General features: G+C 29.7%; 2 protein-coding genes across 2 annotated transcripts; both read right to left on the minus strand.

Annotated features, from left to right (window-relative positions):
- Positions 1 to 6,777: 6,777 nt before the first annotated feature.
- On the minus strand, positions 6,778 to 7,959 carry LOC120084634 (uncharacterized mitochondrial protein AtMg00810-like). The gene has a single exon (XM_039040443.1). The coding sequence runs from the start codon at positions 7,957 to 7,959 to the stop codon at positions 6,778 to 6,780; it is 1,182 nt and encodes a 393-aa protein (XP_038896371.1).
- Positions 7,960 to 13,367: 5,408 nt separating this feature from the next.
- LOC120086432 lies at positions 13,368 to 14,741 on the minus strand. The gene is made up of 2 exons (XM_039043080.1): positions 14,581 to 14,741; positions 13,368 to 14,456 (listed from the first exon to the last, which is right to left on the minus strand). Exon 2 carries the CDS (start codon positions 14,386 to 14,388, stop codon positions 13,804 to 13,806), a length of 585 nt encoding a protein of 194 aa, XP_038899008.1. The 5' UTR covers positions 14,389 to 14,456; positions 14,581 to 14,741; the 3' UTR covers positions 13,368 to 13,803.
- Positions 14,742 to 18,696: the final 3,955 nt, after the last annotated feature.

Here is an 18,696-nt window from a genome sequence, read left to right on the forward strand (position 1 = left end):
TCAAACCAAGGATTCTCCGTCCCGACCTCACCGAGATTTTTGTCAATCCTACCAAAACATATGAATAATTTGAAGGAATGTTTTCAAATATAGAAAAACGAACCAAAATATTTACAAATAATAGCAAAATATCATAGTCTATCTTTGAAAAATCGCGATAAATAACGATAGACTAGTATCAAACATAAACAGTAGTCTATCACTATCTATCGCGATCTATCACAGATAGACGGTGATATTTTGCTATTATTTATAAATATTTTTAACAGTTTTATCGTTTAAAATAATTTCTCTCATTTGAAATTCAGTGACCATTCTCCATAAAAACAAAAGAATCATGGTGAAAATTTGAAACCTTATGTGCTCTTCTTCACATTCTAATTAATGGCTTTTATAAGATATTTAAGGGAAAAAAATATCAATGCGTACTCCTAATTTTGGAGATTATATCAATTAATCATTCGAACTAATAATTATATCAATTTAAGCCTTACAATTTTGTAAGTGGTATCAATTTGCACTGCTCTTCAAATTTTGTTAAAAAAATGCTATGTGAAATTTATTGTTTGTAATAATTAAACTTTTAAATTTTTATAAGTGAATCAATTTAGACTATTCATTACGATTAAAATCGATGCATGAACAATTTTCAAAAGAAAATTCAAATCGATAGTCTAAATTAATTAACTTAAGAAAGTTAATGATTTATTGATACAATTATAAGTCAAAATTCAGGATTTATATAAATAGATACAGTTATTTGATTAAAATTTTAATCGACTCAATTCCAAAGTTTAGATGTATAAATTGATTTTTTCTCTAACATTTAGTCTTGTAAATTTTTTTTTTTTTTAAAAAAGAAAAGAGGTCAAAAGAGGTAAATTAAAGAGAGTATAAATAATTTTAAAGTAAGACAAATTGAGAGGATAATGATTCTTTTCTTTTCTTTTTTTCCTTAGTTTCATCCTTAAATTCAAGCCATCTTTTTCATTGGTCAAAATACTATACAACTCATTTAATTCCAAGGAAAAGAAAACTAGCTGACATTTAGGGTTTCTTTATGTTTTCTTTTTTGTTTTCTTCCTCAAATCATTAATTATATTTGTTGCCGTGCTAATTATATACAATAATTTTATTCCTCATATTTTTTATTTTCAAATTTCATACTTTGTATTCCTTTTCGAAAAATATTATACTTTTACAACATGATTTACTTAAAAAAATATTTAAATTATTAGTCAAAATTAAAAAATTAAACAAATAACTTTAAAATTATTTTTATTATTCAAAAATTAGGTAGCGGGATTCGAACCTTTGACCGCCCGCCACCCAACCCGGCCGGTAGAATTTGGCTATGACAGGGTTATTCAAAAGTGTCTAAGAAGTAAACTTATAATTTTGAATTTCGTAAATCTTTTAGTAGTAAATTTTGTGTCTAATAGGACCCTAAAATTTAAATTTTTTATATGATAGATCTTCTATCATCTAATCTATTCGCTTTTTCTAAAAAAAAATAATTGATAGTTGATCAATTAGATATAAAATTGAATTTTATGTTGGAACCTTAAAATTTCAATTTTTGATAGATAGGTAAGTTAGAAAAAAAATTGAATTAGTCAAGGACATATTAGATATAAAATTGAAAAAAATGGATCTACTGAACATAAATTGAAATTTAGTGTTCCTAAAAAATTTAGGAGCTTAATAGACATAAAAATTTAAAGACCCATTTAATATAAAATTGAAAGTTCAATGGTTTATTAAGCATTTTGAAAATTTTTGGACAAAATAAACATAAATATGAAAGCTATGGGACAAACTTTTGTAATTTAAGCTATAATAAATCAATATTTAGGTTGATATAGTTGTTATCTTATGATTGGTCAATCGATTAGGTGAAATAGCTAAAATATACTAGGTCAAAGTTTTACTATCGAACTCGATGTTAGAGGTTCGATTTTCCTAACTGCACATATTGTAATAAAAAACAATTTAATAAAATGTAAATCAGCAATTAACTTAAACAAATTACATTAATTACCGTTATTAAAGTCTGATTAATGAAATTTTGAGAAGATGTCATATATGAAACTATTTTTTTAAAATTGTAGTCGTAATTTTTTCAAGTAAATATAAAAACTACAATTATTTTAGAAAATGTAACCATTCATAAAATTTTCAAATTAAAATAATATTATTATCAAATCATAGCATCATGCATAGACCAAATAATTTGAAGTTTCTATACAAGGAAAATGAAACAATCAAATCAATATTAAGCAATATAATAAGTAACTTCAAATAGATTCAATGGCAACTACTTTAATTGTATCACTTGTTAATTGTTTTTTATTTTTTATTTTTTATTTTTGTGTGTGTGTTTGGTGTAAGTGACTGTTATTAAATCTATTAAAATCTGTTTTAATACCGACGTTCATTTCACACCATTTTTCAGACCAATTTCTCTATTAATTTTTAGATAGGATAGAATCATAAATCACTTTTTTATTTTTTATTTTTTATTTTTAATTTTATCAATCAATATAAAGATTTATTTTATATATCTAGTACATTTCTCATATAACCAAAATCCAGTCTAATAATTTTTATAAGTTGAATGCTGCTATTTTCCTAAATAATTAACAACTAATTTAGAGCAAACAAAATATAATATTTTAAATCATTATTTATAAATTATAAATTATAAAAAATGTAAATTTTAATAATAGTCTATTTTAGTTATTATATCTAAGATACAATAATTTAGTATTACTTACAAAATATTGTAGCCAATTTATTTAGGTTGCTTCATATTTACAACTAATTTTTCCTAAGAATATAGTTACCAATTGAGATGATACTCATCTCCATTCTCACTCCATTTCACAAATCGGAGAATCTCAGTTTGGAGATTGCCTTCACGCAAAGGAAAAGTTCTCATTTCTATTTGTAATTAATTAAATTTTGATATTTATATTGTAATTGTAAAAATTTTAATGTTACAAAGGTATTGTTATTGTTGTTTTATTCATTTAAATAAATAGTTTTTAAAAATATTTTTTTAAATAAATAGTTTTAAAAAGTATTTTAGTATTTTTTTAATTGTAGATTTAATACAACAATTATTATATTATGAAAATAATTTAAAAAAATAAAACATTAATTTGTTTTAAAAAAATTATAAAACATATTGTATATTAAAAAACAATAAATAAATATTCAGGATGGGACGGGTTAAGAACGAGATGGAGACCCGAATTAAATTCCCAATTTGACCCCTATACCCAATCAAATTAGGAACTCCCTACCCCCAATTGAGTAAGAGACCAACATAAAATTTTGTATCTTTAATTAGCAGCAATTAATTTTAAAATTATAACATTTTCACACTAAGTTTTAATTGTGAATGATACATTCATCAACAAAATAATTCTTTAAATCATTCTCCATATGGTTGTTTAACTAAAAAGTTTGATGGATTTAAATCATATAGGAAATCAATACTTGATGAAATTAAATATACTAATCGACCATATAATATATACGATAGAATCGTTAACGTGTTTTAGGGTCTCTTTGATAGGCAATCTGAAAACAAAAATTTGAAAACAAGGGATTCAAAATGAAAACATAGTTCATTTTTATATTTTTCAGATATATGTTTGGTAGAAGATTCAGAAATTAAATTCCAATTATTTTTTTTTCAGAACATGATTGAAAATATATTTAGTTATTCACTAAATATTAGGTTAAATATAAAGCATTACTAATTAATTTTTGAACTTGTTTTATGTGAAAATTTTTGTATGATTATTATTTCTTAATATCATATAAAATATATAATATAACACATATTTTAAATTTCACAAAAATTATTGAGTTTATAACATAAAATAGTATAAGTGTTATTGTTTTTATCATTTTTAATATAATTCTGCATTTTAAAATTTTGAATTCAAAACCTAGATACACTGAAAACATAAAAAAGTTGTTTTCAAAATTTGCACTACTTGGATCACATAATTCGAATATAGTTTTCGAAAATAGAATCTAGACTACCAACTAAATACATATTCCTTGAATTCAATGAATTTTCCTTTTTAATTTTAGAAATTTCATTAATCTCTATTATTTGATTAAATTTCTCAAAACATCTGTTAGTTTCATAACAAAATGTTAAAATTTTTTTATCTAGTCATGTAATCGTAGTCTTTGTAATGACTAAAAAACATGTTTCATGAAACTATAATGTTACATGTAATAATAGTAAAGGACATTATTTTGTCTAGCAAGATTAAGCCAAATCAAAGGTACTATATATATAATGATAAAATTTGTGGAAAGGTGGTGTTTCTTAATCTAAGATTTGGATTATTTCACGAACAAAACAAATAAGGGGCTAAGTTCTTCATCATAATCATTGATTTTTTTTTTCTCAAAGGCATTGCCTTTAAAACTAATGCTCATATATATTGATTATTTTAAATAACAATCATTTAGATAAGGATGTTCAAACATACATTCACTATTGAGGAAAAACATCCGTTGTGTCGAAGGAAACATAATTTAACCAAAAAAAGAAAAAAAAAAAAGCATTGCCATTAAAAAGTGCATGCAAATTAGCAAATTAAACAACAAATTTATGCAAAACAAACTTAATCATATACAAAAATGAAAATTTCATTCTCAATTACTCTAAGCTTTAATTTTAAAAAAATGAGAAAAAAAATCAAGCACACAATTTTTTGGTTATGGTTTTAAAAAATTTCAACTAAACATTTGAATCTTAACAAAATTACAAAAATAAAATAAATTTTTAAAAACAATTTTTTTTTTTTAATTTAAAAAATTTTGCTTGTATTTTGGAAACATTGGTTAGTATTGACAACAAAACATAAAAATCAATAAATGAAAAGGATGTTTTATAAACTTAGTTTCAAATGATAAAAAATCAAATAATTATAAAGTAGGACTTTTGTAATCTATTGAGAACATTTCGAAGTGTAAAAAAGTTAGATAGAAGTCGAAAAAAATTATAGTAATATATACTTATTTCATTCAACATTTGACACGTTATTTAATGATATATTATTTTATTTCATAACTCCAATATATATATATATAGTCAATCAAGGAAGGGAAGTAGGAATAATTTACAATTTTTTTTTTCAAGAAACTTATAATTAAAGTAAAATAAAAATCGAAGAAAGAAAATAATAAAAAGGAAAATAATGATTGAAATGTGGGATTCGAAATCATTTTCGTAATGAGAAAAAGGAAAAGAGGATTAGGGCTTCTCCCACTAACAATTGTCGATTCCTCGTCTCTTTTTTCCCTTTCTTTATTCCAAACCAATTAGTAAAAGCCAAATTTCTCAACCTCCACTATTAAATTTTTCTTATCATATATTCATCATTGAATTATCTTAATACAACAATTATGAAGTTATGAGATCGAACCTCTCACATCTAAGATGAAAGATTATATTAATTACTGTTGAGCTAAGCTTTCATTAACAAATTATCTTAATCAAAATTTCACATTTTATTTACAAAATATTTTGTGAGAATCAAGATAAAGTTATGTTGAACATTTCTGACCTGACTCGTTCAATAGAGTAAAATAGGATGAATACACAAGATTTAACAAAGTAGGTGAGTTAGCCATAAATAAGAAGCTTAAGGTCATCGGTGTGTAAATGCTTTCCTTGCTTGACTTTGCTTGATTCTAGTTTCGACCTAATGTAATATAGGTGGGAAGAATGAACACAACATAGAACCTCCAAAACTAATGAAACTTAAAATTTTTTTGACTTTGAGTTGTTAGGTACAGATGAAATCTTAATTAAACATGGTGAATGCATTTTAATCCATTAAATTTATTAAGTTTGAATATGTATATTTGAGCCTTTGAGTCATGCTTTAATTATTCATATGATGAGTTGTATGTCACATATAAAAAAGAGTATCTATAAGATAGAGAAAAAAGAGAGTGAAAACTTAAATACAACTTCAAGTAGTCAATTAGGTTTGTAGTTAGACTGATCCCATTGTATTAAATGTTTGGATAATTTTTGTTTTACTCCCAAAAATACGAAAGTAGGCATTCTTTTTGTTCACAATATAAATTTGGCTTTATAAATGTTTGTGGATCTCACATTAATATTACTAGGTCCTATCCTATTTTTAAAAGCACATTTACGTGATACAAATTAAGTAAAGATAGTATGGAAAATTTTTCATATTACCATAGTATAGGAAATAATATAGAAAATTTTCCCTTTTACTCCTATACTCAATTTTAATCATAAAGTTTATTTTGTCAATCTAAACATAACAGTAATTAATTTAGTCTTCGATCGAAAGGTCAAAGGTTTGAATTATTCTACCCCACATGTTGTACAATTAAAAAAATAAATTGTTATTTAATTATTTAAAAAGATTTTTTTACATAAAGAAAAAATGTCAAAGTATTTACAAAATTAGCAAAAAAAAAAAAAAAAAAAACTGATAGACACACTGATAGACTTTATACAAATGGAGAGAAAATGTATGTGGAAATACTTTCTTATTACTTTCACTTATTGTATTTACATACTTCAAGGTCCTTTTATAGAAGATCTTGTTAGTTTGCTTACTAACTAACAGCTGGAAAATACAAACAAACTCAAACAGAATCATAAACTGTTGTAACAAATAAATTGTTATAACATAATATAACAAATAAATTGTTGTAACTAATAAACAGAATGTAACTGTTTTACTGTTGATACTCCCCTCAAGTTGGATGATGAATGTCAATGATGCCCAACTTGGATACTAGTTTAGACAAAACAGATGTAAGCAATGCTTTAGTGAACATGTCTGCGAGTTGTTGACTAGATTGGATAGGGAGAACCTTAAGGAACCCATAAGCTATCTTGTCCTGAACAAAATGATAATCAATTTCTATGTGTTTTGTCCTCTCATGAAACATTGGATTAGAGGCAATGACAATAACAGCTTGATTGTCACAGAATATAGTAGTGGGCATTAGGATCTTAACTTGAAGATCTTTGAGGAGTTGAGAGATCCACATCAATTCACTAGTAACTGAGGCTAATGCCCTGTACTCCGCTTCTGCAGAAGATCTAGAAACGGTGGCTTGTTTCTTTGATTTCCATGATATGATAAATGCCCCTAGGAATATGCAGAAACCAGTAATGGATCTTCTAGTATCAGGACATGATCCCCAATCAACATCCACAAAGGCTTTTAAATGAAAGGAAGTGATAGGGCTGATTAAAATGCCTTGTCCAGGAGACTGTTTTAGGTACCTGAGTAAGTGATGAGCTGCATTTAATTGAACTTTAGTGGGGCTGTGGATGAATTGGCTTAGCCGATGAATAGCAAAGCATATGTCTGGCTGAGATATTTGAAGATATATAAGCCTGCAAATCAGTCTCCTATAACATGTGATGTCATCTGCCTTTAGAAACTCTCCTTCATTTTTTGATAGTTTCAAATTGGGATCCATAGGAGTTGTAACTGGTTTAGCTTCAAGAAATCCAGTATCCTCAAGTATTTGAAGACAATATTTTCTTTGGGAAATCATGATCCCTTGTTGAGATCTGGATAATTCTAATCCCAGAAAATATTTCGCATAGCCTAAATCCTTGAGTTTGAAATGTCCTTTGAGGACTTCTTTGACTGAGCTGATTATCTGAGGGGATGGTCCGGTTAGTAATATGTCATCTACATATACCAACAATGCTACAAAATCATGTCCATGTCCTCGGGTAAAAAGAGAATAATCAGACTTGGATTGATGAAAGCCATGTGAAGATAGAGCAGCTGTAAACTTGAGAAACCATTGTCTTGAGGCTTGTTTCAGCCTATATGTAGATTTGTTAAGTTTGCAGGTTAGTTTCTCACCTTTCCGTGGTACTTGTGAGGTTTGATAACCCAATGACAAAGACATATGCATTTATTTAAACAAATCACCATTTAGGAAGGCATTATTGACGTCCATTTGAGTGAGTGACCAATTGTAGGATGCAACAAGGGTGAAAAAGACTTTAACAGTGACAATTTTGGCGATAGGTGAGAAGGTGTCCGAGAAATCTATTCCTTCTTATTGATTGTAGCCTTTTGCTACAAGTCTCGCCTTATATCTGTCAATTGTTCCATCTTGTTTGTACTTGACTTTGTAAACCCATTTATAACCTACGGTATAATGATTCTTTGGAAGAGAGACAATAGTCCATGTATTAGTTCGTTCCATGCCTTCTATTTCCTCTGCCATAGCCTTCTTCCAAATCTGGTGGTTCACGGCTTGGTGGTAATAGGTGGGTTCATAGATGGAAGTGACATTTAGGATGTATGTCTTATGGTTTTGGTTGTAAGTATTATATGAGAGGTATTTGTGAAGAGGAAAGGGTGATTTTCTATGGGTTGTGAGGTTACAGTGAAAGTCTTTTAGGTAGAAGGGTGGGTAATGTGCTCTCAATGACCTTCTTGGGGCTGTGGGAATGGTTGTTTGGATGGTATGATTGGTTTCTTCTGAGGTTTCAATATGAGGTTGTGAATCATCAATACCGTGGTTATCCTCACATAAGTGTTCTAAGGTATTAACAACAAGATTTTCAGTAATACCTTTGTTTTCAAAGTGATCAAATAGTGAGCTTGGTTTGGCGAACTGATCAATAAAATCATGTGAAATGGGCTTGTTGTCTTCTTTGACAGACTGGAATGGGAACCTTTCTTCAAAGAATAAGACATCCCTGGAGATAAAAAATGTCATATCATATAGCTTATAGCCCTTTATACCTGATGGATATCCCATGAAAACACATGGTCTTGCTCTTGGATCGAATTTAGACCTGTTGACTATTGGTGTAGAAGCATAGACAAGGCATCCGAATGTCTTTATGAAGCCATAGTCAACAATTTTGTTAAACAGAACATCATAGAGAGTGCTGTTGGATAGTAAAACTATAGGTGTTCTGTTGATTAAGTATGCTGCAGTGAGGACACATTCTCCCCAAAAAGTGAGAGGAATATTGGACTGAAATATTAGGGCTCTTGCAACGTTGAGGAGGTGTTAATGTTTCCTTTCAACCACTGAATTCTATTGAGGAGTATATGCACAGAAGAACTGATGAGTAGTTCCTGTTTTGGCAAAAAATTCTGTGAAATTTAATTCAGAAGCATTATCAGAACGAAAACTTTTGATTTTCTTTGAGAATTGAGTTTCAACAAGTTTGAAGAAACTGGGAATGACTTGTAGAATGTCACTTTTATTTTCCAAGAGATGTATCCATGTGTACCTTGATTTATCATCAACAATGGTGGCAAAGTAAGTGTAACCTGCATATGTTCGGGTTTTAAAGGGACCTCATATATCACAGTGCACAAGGTCGAAAATATTCTCAGCAACATTATTTAAGGCAGGAAATGAAAGACGCTTCTGTTTAGCTAAAGGACAAATGTGACAGAATTGTTTACAATTTGAGAAATCAGAAAACTCTATAATCTTTGACAATTCTTTTATTCTACTAATAGAGGGGTGTCCCATACGATTATGCCAAGTAGTTGCAGAAGATTTACACAAAAACACAGCAAATTCAATAGGTCAGTCAGCAGATTCAATAGACAAGTCTTTATTCTTTTCATCATTTACTTTGAGTAAGTATAGGTCACTGATTAGTTCAGCCCTCCCAATCGTTCTCGAAACTGACTTGTCCTAAATGATACAATTGGTGTTAGTAAAGGATATAGAATATCTTCCATCCTTAAGTAAAGTACTCACTGATAGCAGGTTGTATTTGAAATCAGGAATGTATAGAACATCTTTCAATATCAACTGTTTTGCTATTAGAATGTCCCCTACATACTCAACCTTCAAACGAGCTTTAGTTGGTAGTATATTTGACATATTTTGAATGCTGTGTAGTTCTTTAAACATAGATTTATCATGGCATATATGAGAAGAGGCTCCAGAATCAATGATCCAACAAGAATCGATGAGTGAAGTAGAAAAACATGTGCCTGCTATGTGGGTAGTATCTGTCTTAGGGATCTCATCAATTTGTTGAGTATTCAAGTGTGTTTGCAGCATGTTCAAGAGCTGTGAGTATTGGTCATTATTCAGAATGGCAAAGAAGGCAGATTGATTGCTTTTAAGAGCTTCTAATGACTTTTCATTACTAGTTTGCATAGAGTTCTGCGGCCTTTGTTGATGGACTGAATTGTTATTTGCTTGTCTATGCCCTGGTGGATAACCATGTAGTCTATAACATTTGTCAGAAATATGACCTCTATATCCACAGTTAGTGTATACTGGCCGAGTATCTTTCTTCTTAGATTTCTCAGATGTAAACCTTTTCTCAGCATTAGCCATTAGAGTTATACTTTCAATTGTAGGTGTGGATCCAATGGATCTTTACCTTTCTTCTTGGATGATAAGAGAGAATACCTTGTTTATTATTGGCAGAGGGTCGATCAATAGAATTTGTGCTCTGATTTATGCATATGACTCGTTTAAGCCCATAAGGAATGTCATTACAAATTCTGCATTCAAGAATTCTATCATCTTCTTTGACCTTTGACAAGTACATTCATCCGTTGGTCTGTATTCAACAAGTTCTTGCCATATCATAGTGATTTTTGCGTAATATACTTCCACTGAAAGGTTTCCTTGAGTAGTAGTTACAAGATCCTTTCTCAACTGGTATATATGTGGCCCATTGGACTGACGGTACCTTTCTTTTAATTCATCCCATATCTCTTTGACGCTTCCCCTGTAAACTAAGCTGGCAGCAATTTCTTTTGAGACTGAGTTGATAATTCATAAGGTTATCACATCATTATTACATCTCCATGCTGATTGTAAGCTTCATTTTGATGGTTTTTCAATCGTTCCAGTAATAAAGCCAATCTTGTTCTTCCCTGATAATGCAAGTTTCATTGCTCTGCTCCATGAAGAGTAATTGCTTGATCCTGTGGTATAGATACCAGATTGGTGGTTGGGATGATTAAATGATGAAGGATGAAGGGATTCATTTGGGCGTCGAGTTTCGAAGAGTTGCCGGACGTTGAACTCTCTGATGTCGTCATGATAGGACTGCATGAGGGTAATGGCGTTCGGGTGGGTTTTTAATTTTCTCTCTTGCGGAAATGCTCTGATACCATAACAAATGGAAAGAAAAGGTATGTGGAAATACTTTCTTATTACTTTCACTTATTATATTTACATACTTCAAGTTCCTTTTATAGAATAACTTGTTAGTTTGCTTGACTAACTAACAGTTGGAAAATACAAACATACTCAAACAGAATCATAACTGTTGTAACAAATAAATTGTTATAACAGAATGTAACAAATAAATTGGTGTAACTAATAAACAAAATGTAACTGTTTTACTATTGATAGACTTCTATCAACGTTTATCCTATAGTATCAATGATAGACTTCTATCAGTTTATATCAAAGAAAATTAAAATTTGTTATTTTGTGTAAATAGTTTGCCTTATTTTTCTATTTTTAAAAATCACTCATACTTAAATTTAAGGAGACAAAATATCTAAAATTTGAAAATAAAAATATCCTAACCTTATACAAAGTTCAAGTTCATGACCTTAATTAATTAATTCAAAATTTAGAGCCCATTTGAATTGATTTGAGAAAAAAATACTTAAAAAAAACTCATCTTAATTTAAACTTTTTTTAATTTTTTTTATTTATAAAAGGGTTTAAAATATACTTCAAAAACTATTTTAAGTGGTTGTCAAATACTCTAATTTTTTCCAAACATTTGCTAAACACACCCTTAATCTCTTTGAAGAAGAAAACTTAAAGGTTAAATTCACTTAATTGTGGTCGATGTCAAAAGAAAATGTCGATATCTTAATTTTATGGAAATGTGGAAATAAATTTTGATAAAATGTCAAGGTGAATGAATATTTCTAGAAAATGTTTTAAGAACAAAAAAAACTTTAAAATATACCTAAATTAATAAATAAACATGTTACATTTTCTAAACGAGTTAAGATACTTACTATAATAATATATTCACTTTATTTCTTAGTATTCTTTTTTAATATTCCATCAATTTTGTATGGTATAGCGAAAATATTGATTCACCTCAAATGTGGATATCAAACTCATAAATATGTGGAAATGTCAATAAAAATATCAACATGACAATAAAAATTTAATACTATGGATCATTTTTTAGGAAATAATACTATGAACCATTATTAATTTAAGGGCAATTGCAAATATAATAATCTGACACAAAATATTATCCGATATAACACAATGCAAGAGAATTAATATAGTAAAATTTGCATCTAAATCTCGAAATTTGGTAACAGAGGTTTATTAGTAAGAGTCTATCACTCATAATTTTGTTATATTTACAATTCTTTAAAAATGATGTTATGCACTTAATTATTAGCCCTAAAAGTGTTATTGAGTGCAATTGCCCATTAAATCACCCGGTGAATGATTATTTATGCTATAATAACAGTAAACCAAACTTGCAAATAGTAACATTACTTCAACATACATATATGTTATGTTGTCGGCTTCTTAATACACATTTAATGAAGAGATCATAACATGAAAGTCATATTATAAATATATAACACTCGGTTTACACTTAATTTTTTAAAATAGAGTTAATACATAATAATATTTAGCTAAAAAGGAGGGTTAAAAAAAGAAAATGAAAGCAAATTTGGCTAAAACATTTTGCTTATGTCAAATAAAAAAGGAATGTGTCAGTTGCATTTTGATCTAAGGTTTTCACAAGAAGGCTAAACCAAACCTGAAAAAGTTTGAGAAATTTTATTATTGAGGCCATAATTATGTTTAAACCAAACCTAAACCAATTACATAATCATAAAATTTAATAATAATTCATTTTAAAGTGCAATAATATTCAAAGCAGAAGGATTTGACATTACTCCTAAAAGTTGGAATTCAAGAACATATTTATTTACCATACTAAAAGGCTCAATGATCTGACTCCAAGCAGATGAACTTTATCAGTAAAAAGTCTAAACAAATAGTGTATAAGGAATCTAGCATGGTAAAGTAAACAAAGTCGAATACAATTACATGTTATAATTTCCCTTGCCATCTTCTTCTCTTCAAATAATGTAGAAGATGGAAGATGAACTACAAGAGGAGCCAAGATGTAAGGTCGTGCAAGAAAAAAACGTTGATGATCGACAAACAAACGACAATCTCTGATAGAACAGGTAAGATTTTGCAACAAAGCAGATAAGCAAATATAGAAATAGTGAAAAGAACAATTTGACTGATACATAGACAGAGACTATCTCTTGAACAAGAATCATCAAAGTAGAAGGAATCGAAAAGAACCCTTGAATTCTTTTAAGCTACATTTCATTTTAAGTACTAGTATCTAAGTTTACAAGCCTAAATCAGAGCTATGAAAGTGTATGATGAACAAGAAGATTAAGTGAGAAGATAGAGTACAGAATATACATTCTCCCTTTCTCTCTATCTTCTTTTCTAAGAAGTTTGAGGTGGCTGGATTCCTTGGTGCTTTACTCTTGTTGAATCAAGCTCCATATCTAAAGCAACCATTCACAGTTTTAAGAAGCTTGAGATTGAATAAAGCTGAGAATATTAACCATCAGCTACAAATCCCACTTCTCAAAAACTAAAAAGAGAATCAAAATTCTAAATCCTACATATATCGACCATGATTCTTCATTACATTTACAGGCATACACTAACCCCCCATCAACGAAACACACAAGTGAGCTTGATGCTCACTAAAAATATCATTCATTCAGAGTTAACATCAAGGTTAAGGATTCTTCTAAGTGTTCTTGTAGCAGAATCAGCACCATGGAATGGCTCTCTTGAAGAAGGATGAGTATAGCCCCTAGTTGGGGATGGTGGTGCAGATTTCACAATTGGGTGAATTTTTTCAACTGAATTAGTGGGTAATTCGAGTGAAACTGTTCTATTTCCTCGGATTGAAAATTTGGGGATTGGCAATGAACTTGCAGGGGGTGAATTCGAGTAAGTTGGTCCAGCCCAAAGCTCAGGAAATGATATTCTCTTGTAACAGCAATGTTCATCAAAATCAATGCTCTCGTTAACACAAATTTCCCCACTAATCGGAATTGTTGCGGCGGAAGGGGGTGGTGTTTTGGGGGAAGAGAAACAATAAACAGGAATTGAAGAAATCTCCAATGGAGGTGGGCGAAATCCTGTACCCGGTTGAAAACTCAATCGATTATGATCTTTAATCGTCAAATTCCCAAATCGACCCGATTCTAGAGTTTTGACCCGATAACAGAACTCATCTCTGTACTGTTCTACAATCACCAATGTTTCCATCGCAGAATCAAACTCCAAAAGCATTCAATTGCAAAATCGATATAAAGATCCACAACTCATAATCTCAACGACGAACTCGAGAAATCCTTAATCTAAAGAAACAATAACAACAAGAAAGAAATTAAAAATGCTGCTTAAGAATGTTAACCTCACAACACAGAAATGGTTCAACAAAATCGGAAAAAAGAAAACGGAAGAGATGAAACATGAACTGACCTGAAATTGGTAATGGGGTTTGTGGGTTTCATTGATGAAGTGGTCTTTCTACGAGTGATTGAAGTGGGAAGTTGAATGAATCGGGCGGCTTGTTCTTCATCTTTTTTCATCTTCGTCGGGGTTTAAAGAAGCCGTAGCGGGGCTCGGCTTTTTATGAAGTTTACGGCATTTGTCCTTGTTTTGACTGAGTTTACTCATTATAGGTGGCAGGCTTTCAGGGGTAGATTTGTCTTTTTGTTCTGGCTTTGCAGTTGGAAATTTGAAATTTGAATGAGAAGTTTGTTTATAACAGTAATTTTCTTGGAGGAGTTATTTGTAATGGTAATTGAATCGCATGAATCGAGGGAAAATATTGTAATTAGCTTATATGTTGATTAACTATTTTCTTTTAGTTTAGTTTATAGACCTTTTTTTTTTTTTTTTAATTTTTTAAACAATAGGTGGGATGGGGGAATTAGACTTATTTTGGTATTTTTAGACATTTTTTTTTTTATGTTGCAAGTTCTTTTTTTTTTTTTTTTTAATTATATAAGTTTTAAAAAAACATTTTGAAAATTTGACTTTATTAAAAAAAAACTTAGGATGAAAAAACATGACATTTGTTTAAAAAAATTAAAAAAAAAAAGAAAGATTGCATGTTGAAAATGCAAAAAAAGATTTCACCCTACTTAAATGTTCCCACTGTGGATTTGTATGGAAGATGAGTTCGCGGTTCGATTTTATACAAATTCTTTGTATAGGATACACATACTCATATGTCTACACATGAACGATTAGGATCATATCATTTGTAACACTTTACAACTACTGTAACAATTACAAAGTGAGCCGTATATGTAGTGTCACAAGGATAAGACACCCAACCTTATCCATATACTACATACCATTTTGATTATTACTTAAACATGATCCACTTATATATCAACTTCATACATGTTTAAATTACATGAAATAACCTCGGATCTTAGTTTATTGGATTGAGTTAATGCAAACTATATGTCGAATAAAATAACTCCTTATTTTATTAAATAAAAAATTCGTAAACAAATTTACAAACTATGAGAACCATGAGATTTAGGACACTAATTCCAATAATCTCCTATTTATCCTAAAACTAGTGGGGTATACAATACCAAGTACAATATAAGTAAAGTACATAATACACTAAACTAAGACATACACTATGTTGAGTAACATCTCTCACTTGTCCTAGACAATGTGATGCATATCCTGTAGACCTAGACTTTCTAGATGACATTCGAAGATTTTAGCCATGAAAACCTTTATAAACGGATCAGCAACGTTGTGTTCTGAAGCAATCTTCGTGATGATCACACCACCTCGTTGCATAGTTTTCCAAATCAAGTGATATTTCCTTTCAATGTATTTACCTCTCTTATGACTCCTAGATTCCTTTAAAATTTTCCACAACACCACTATTATCACAATAAAGTGTGATAGACAAAGACATGTTTGGAATGGCTTCCAAATCAGTCATAGACTTCCTCAGCCAAACAACTTCCTTAGCAGCTTCACAAGTAGCTATATATTCAGCTTCCATTGTGGAATCCACGATGCATCCTTGCTTGATGCTTCGACACACATAGCTTCTTTATTAAGAGTGAATACTGATTCTAATGTGGATTTTTTAGAATCCTTATCGGTTTGAAAATCAGGGTCTGTGTATCCTGTAAGGATCAAATTCTTAGCCCCATATGCAAGCATATAGTCCCCTCGTTCTCCATAGATATTTGAGGATTGTTTTGATCATTGTCCAGTGATCAAATCCTGAATTGAATTGATATCTATCGATAATCCCTACTGCATAGAAAATATTAGGCCTCGTACATAACATGACATACATAAGGCTGTCCAGTGCTGATGCATAGGGTATTTGTTTCATTTCCTTAACCTCCTAAGGAATCTTAGGACACTGTTCCTTAAACAATACAATTCCATGCCTAAAAGGTAATAAACTCTTCTTGGAATTGTGCATCGAATACCTGTAAAGTATCTTATCAATATATGATGCTTGAAACAAGGCCAACGTTTTGTTCTTATGATCGTTAATGATCTAGATCCTTAGAACAAACTGCGCCTCACCAAAATCTTTCATTTGGAATTGAGCGGCTAGTCGTTTCTTTACAACCTTCAGTAAACCTATTTCATTCCCAGTGAGTAAGATATCATCCACATACAACAATAAGAAAGTTATTGAATTATTGATGATCTTCTTATAGACACAAGGTTTATCAACATTCTGATCAAAACTATAAAACTTGGTCGCAATATCAAATCTTATATTCCAAGATCAAGATGCCGGTTTTAATCTATAAATGGATCGATTAAGCTTGTAAACCATTTGTTCTTCACCTAGAGAATACAGAGGAAACATTCATGGTGGTGTCCTCATTGATCGTTAAAGGGTTTGAGATTGTTTGTGACAAGATTTGGAGAAAGAATCCCGTGAAGAAGAGTTCTTCAAGGGTAAGGTTTATTAAACCCTTTTACTATTATGCAATTTATGTTTTTAATCATGGTGTAATTATCTTTTAAATGCATAATCTGTATGTTTTTGCTGTAAAATTTATGTTCTGTAAATTTTGGGTATTTGGTCCGATCCTATGCTTCCACTCAAAGACCTTCACTGGTTCTTTCAAAATTAATTTTGGATTAATTTGAAATTTTCAAATTAATTGAGGAAATTAATTATAATTAATATAGTGTATTTGATACATTATAATATAAAGTTTATTTTGAGAGGTAATAAATATTTGAATATGGTATAATTAATTATATGAATTGAATTCATATAATTATATATAATATAAATTTGATTTATATTAAATACCATAAATTGTTGAGAGAATTACAAACTATAGGTTATATTATATTTGATATAATATAAACTATATGTTATATGTTATATTTGATATAACATATAGTTATATATAATATGATAAATTAGTTATTGTATTATTATTATTTAAATTAAAATCTTTTAAAATTTATTTTAAATTAAAAGGGAGGGAATTATTAAAATAACTTCCCTCCCCAATATCTCTCCAATTTTGATCGTGGATTAGAGTGGTTGCGAAGGGATTGATTGCCTTATTCTTCCCAAAATGCAGATGGTCTGTGTGGATCAATAACACTCTCCCAAGTTCTTCCCTGTAAATATATATATACTCATTCAAATTCTCTGACTCTCTCTCTTCCCAAAATTATCAGAAAGCCTCACACACTCTTATGATTCTCAACCCCTAAAAAGAATATAGATGTCTCACTTTTGGTGGCATTCAAAATTGGAATTGGGTTTTGATCATGATCAATTTCTCAGAGAATAGGGGGATAACTATTTTGGTGGTGTTTGTGATCAATTAGGGAGTTGATTCCATCCCGAGTCTTCAATGAAAGTGAATAAAGAAAATTCTTCTCCCTGTATTTTTGTTAAACATGTTTAACCCAAGGTTTATACAGTAGATTTATTATGTATAATTTTGCCAGTGCACTGGATTTTCAGTTTTCCAAATTAATTTCGAGTATGGTTCTGTGTTATTCTTCCGATGTGCTAGGGATTTCAACCCTTCAAGTTATTGTAGCTATTTGTTTAGAATAATTAGGAACATTTTATAGAAAAATATATTAACTTGAAATAAAATTCATGTAAATAAGTAAACCTTGCGTTCATACGTTTACAACTCATTATCCTGAAAATTATAAAATCTAACATCTTTGAACACAAGATTTTGATGAAAAAGAAGAAAAACTCGGTTAAGTAAACAAAAGCTGTAGCCGTTGGACACATAAAGAAGCTCAAATAAACCCCAACTTGAACACACAAAGAATCATGCGTCGGAAGAATCATGAAAAGAAGAAAACGACAAACTCCTGTCGGTGGCAGTCAAATCAAAGTGCAAGTTGGTAGCTGATTTGAGACAGTCGTGTCAGAACCAATAAATCCATGATGCGAGTATTTGACGCAACAGGGCATGGAATTAAACGCAAAGGTGTTAGGCAATCATTAGAAAGAAGTAAAGAATATTCTTTTTGACACCTATAAATAGCCCAAAGATTTCAATACATAAGTGGTGGAACTTACATTAAGAAATTGAT

Source organism: Benincasa hispida, chromosome 9, assembly GCF_009727055.1.
Source record: "Benincasa hispida cultivar B227 chromosome 9, ASM972705v1, whole genome shotgun sequence".
NCBI classification, from domain to species: domain Eukaryota; kingdom Viridiplantae; phylum Streptophyta; class Magnoliopsida; order Cucurbitales; family Cucurbitaceae; genus Benincasa; species Benincasa hispida.

Coding starts and splice junctions, on each gene's coding strand:
- LOC120084634 (XM_039040443.1), bottom strand. CDS start 7,959: ATGTCTTTGTCATTGGGTTATCAAACCTCACAAGTACCACGGAAAGGT.
- LOC120086432 (XM_039043080.1), bottom strand. CDS start 14,388: ATGCTTTTGGAGTTTGATTCTGCGATGGAAACATTGGTGATTGTAGAA.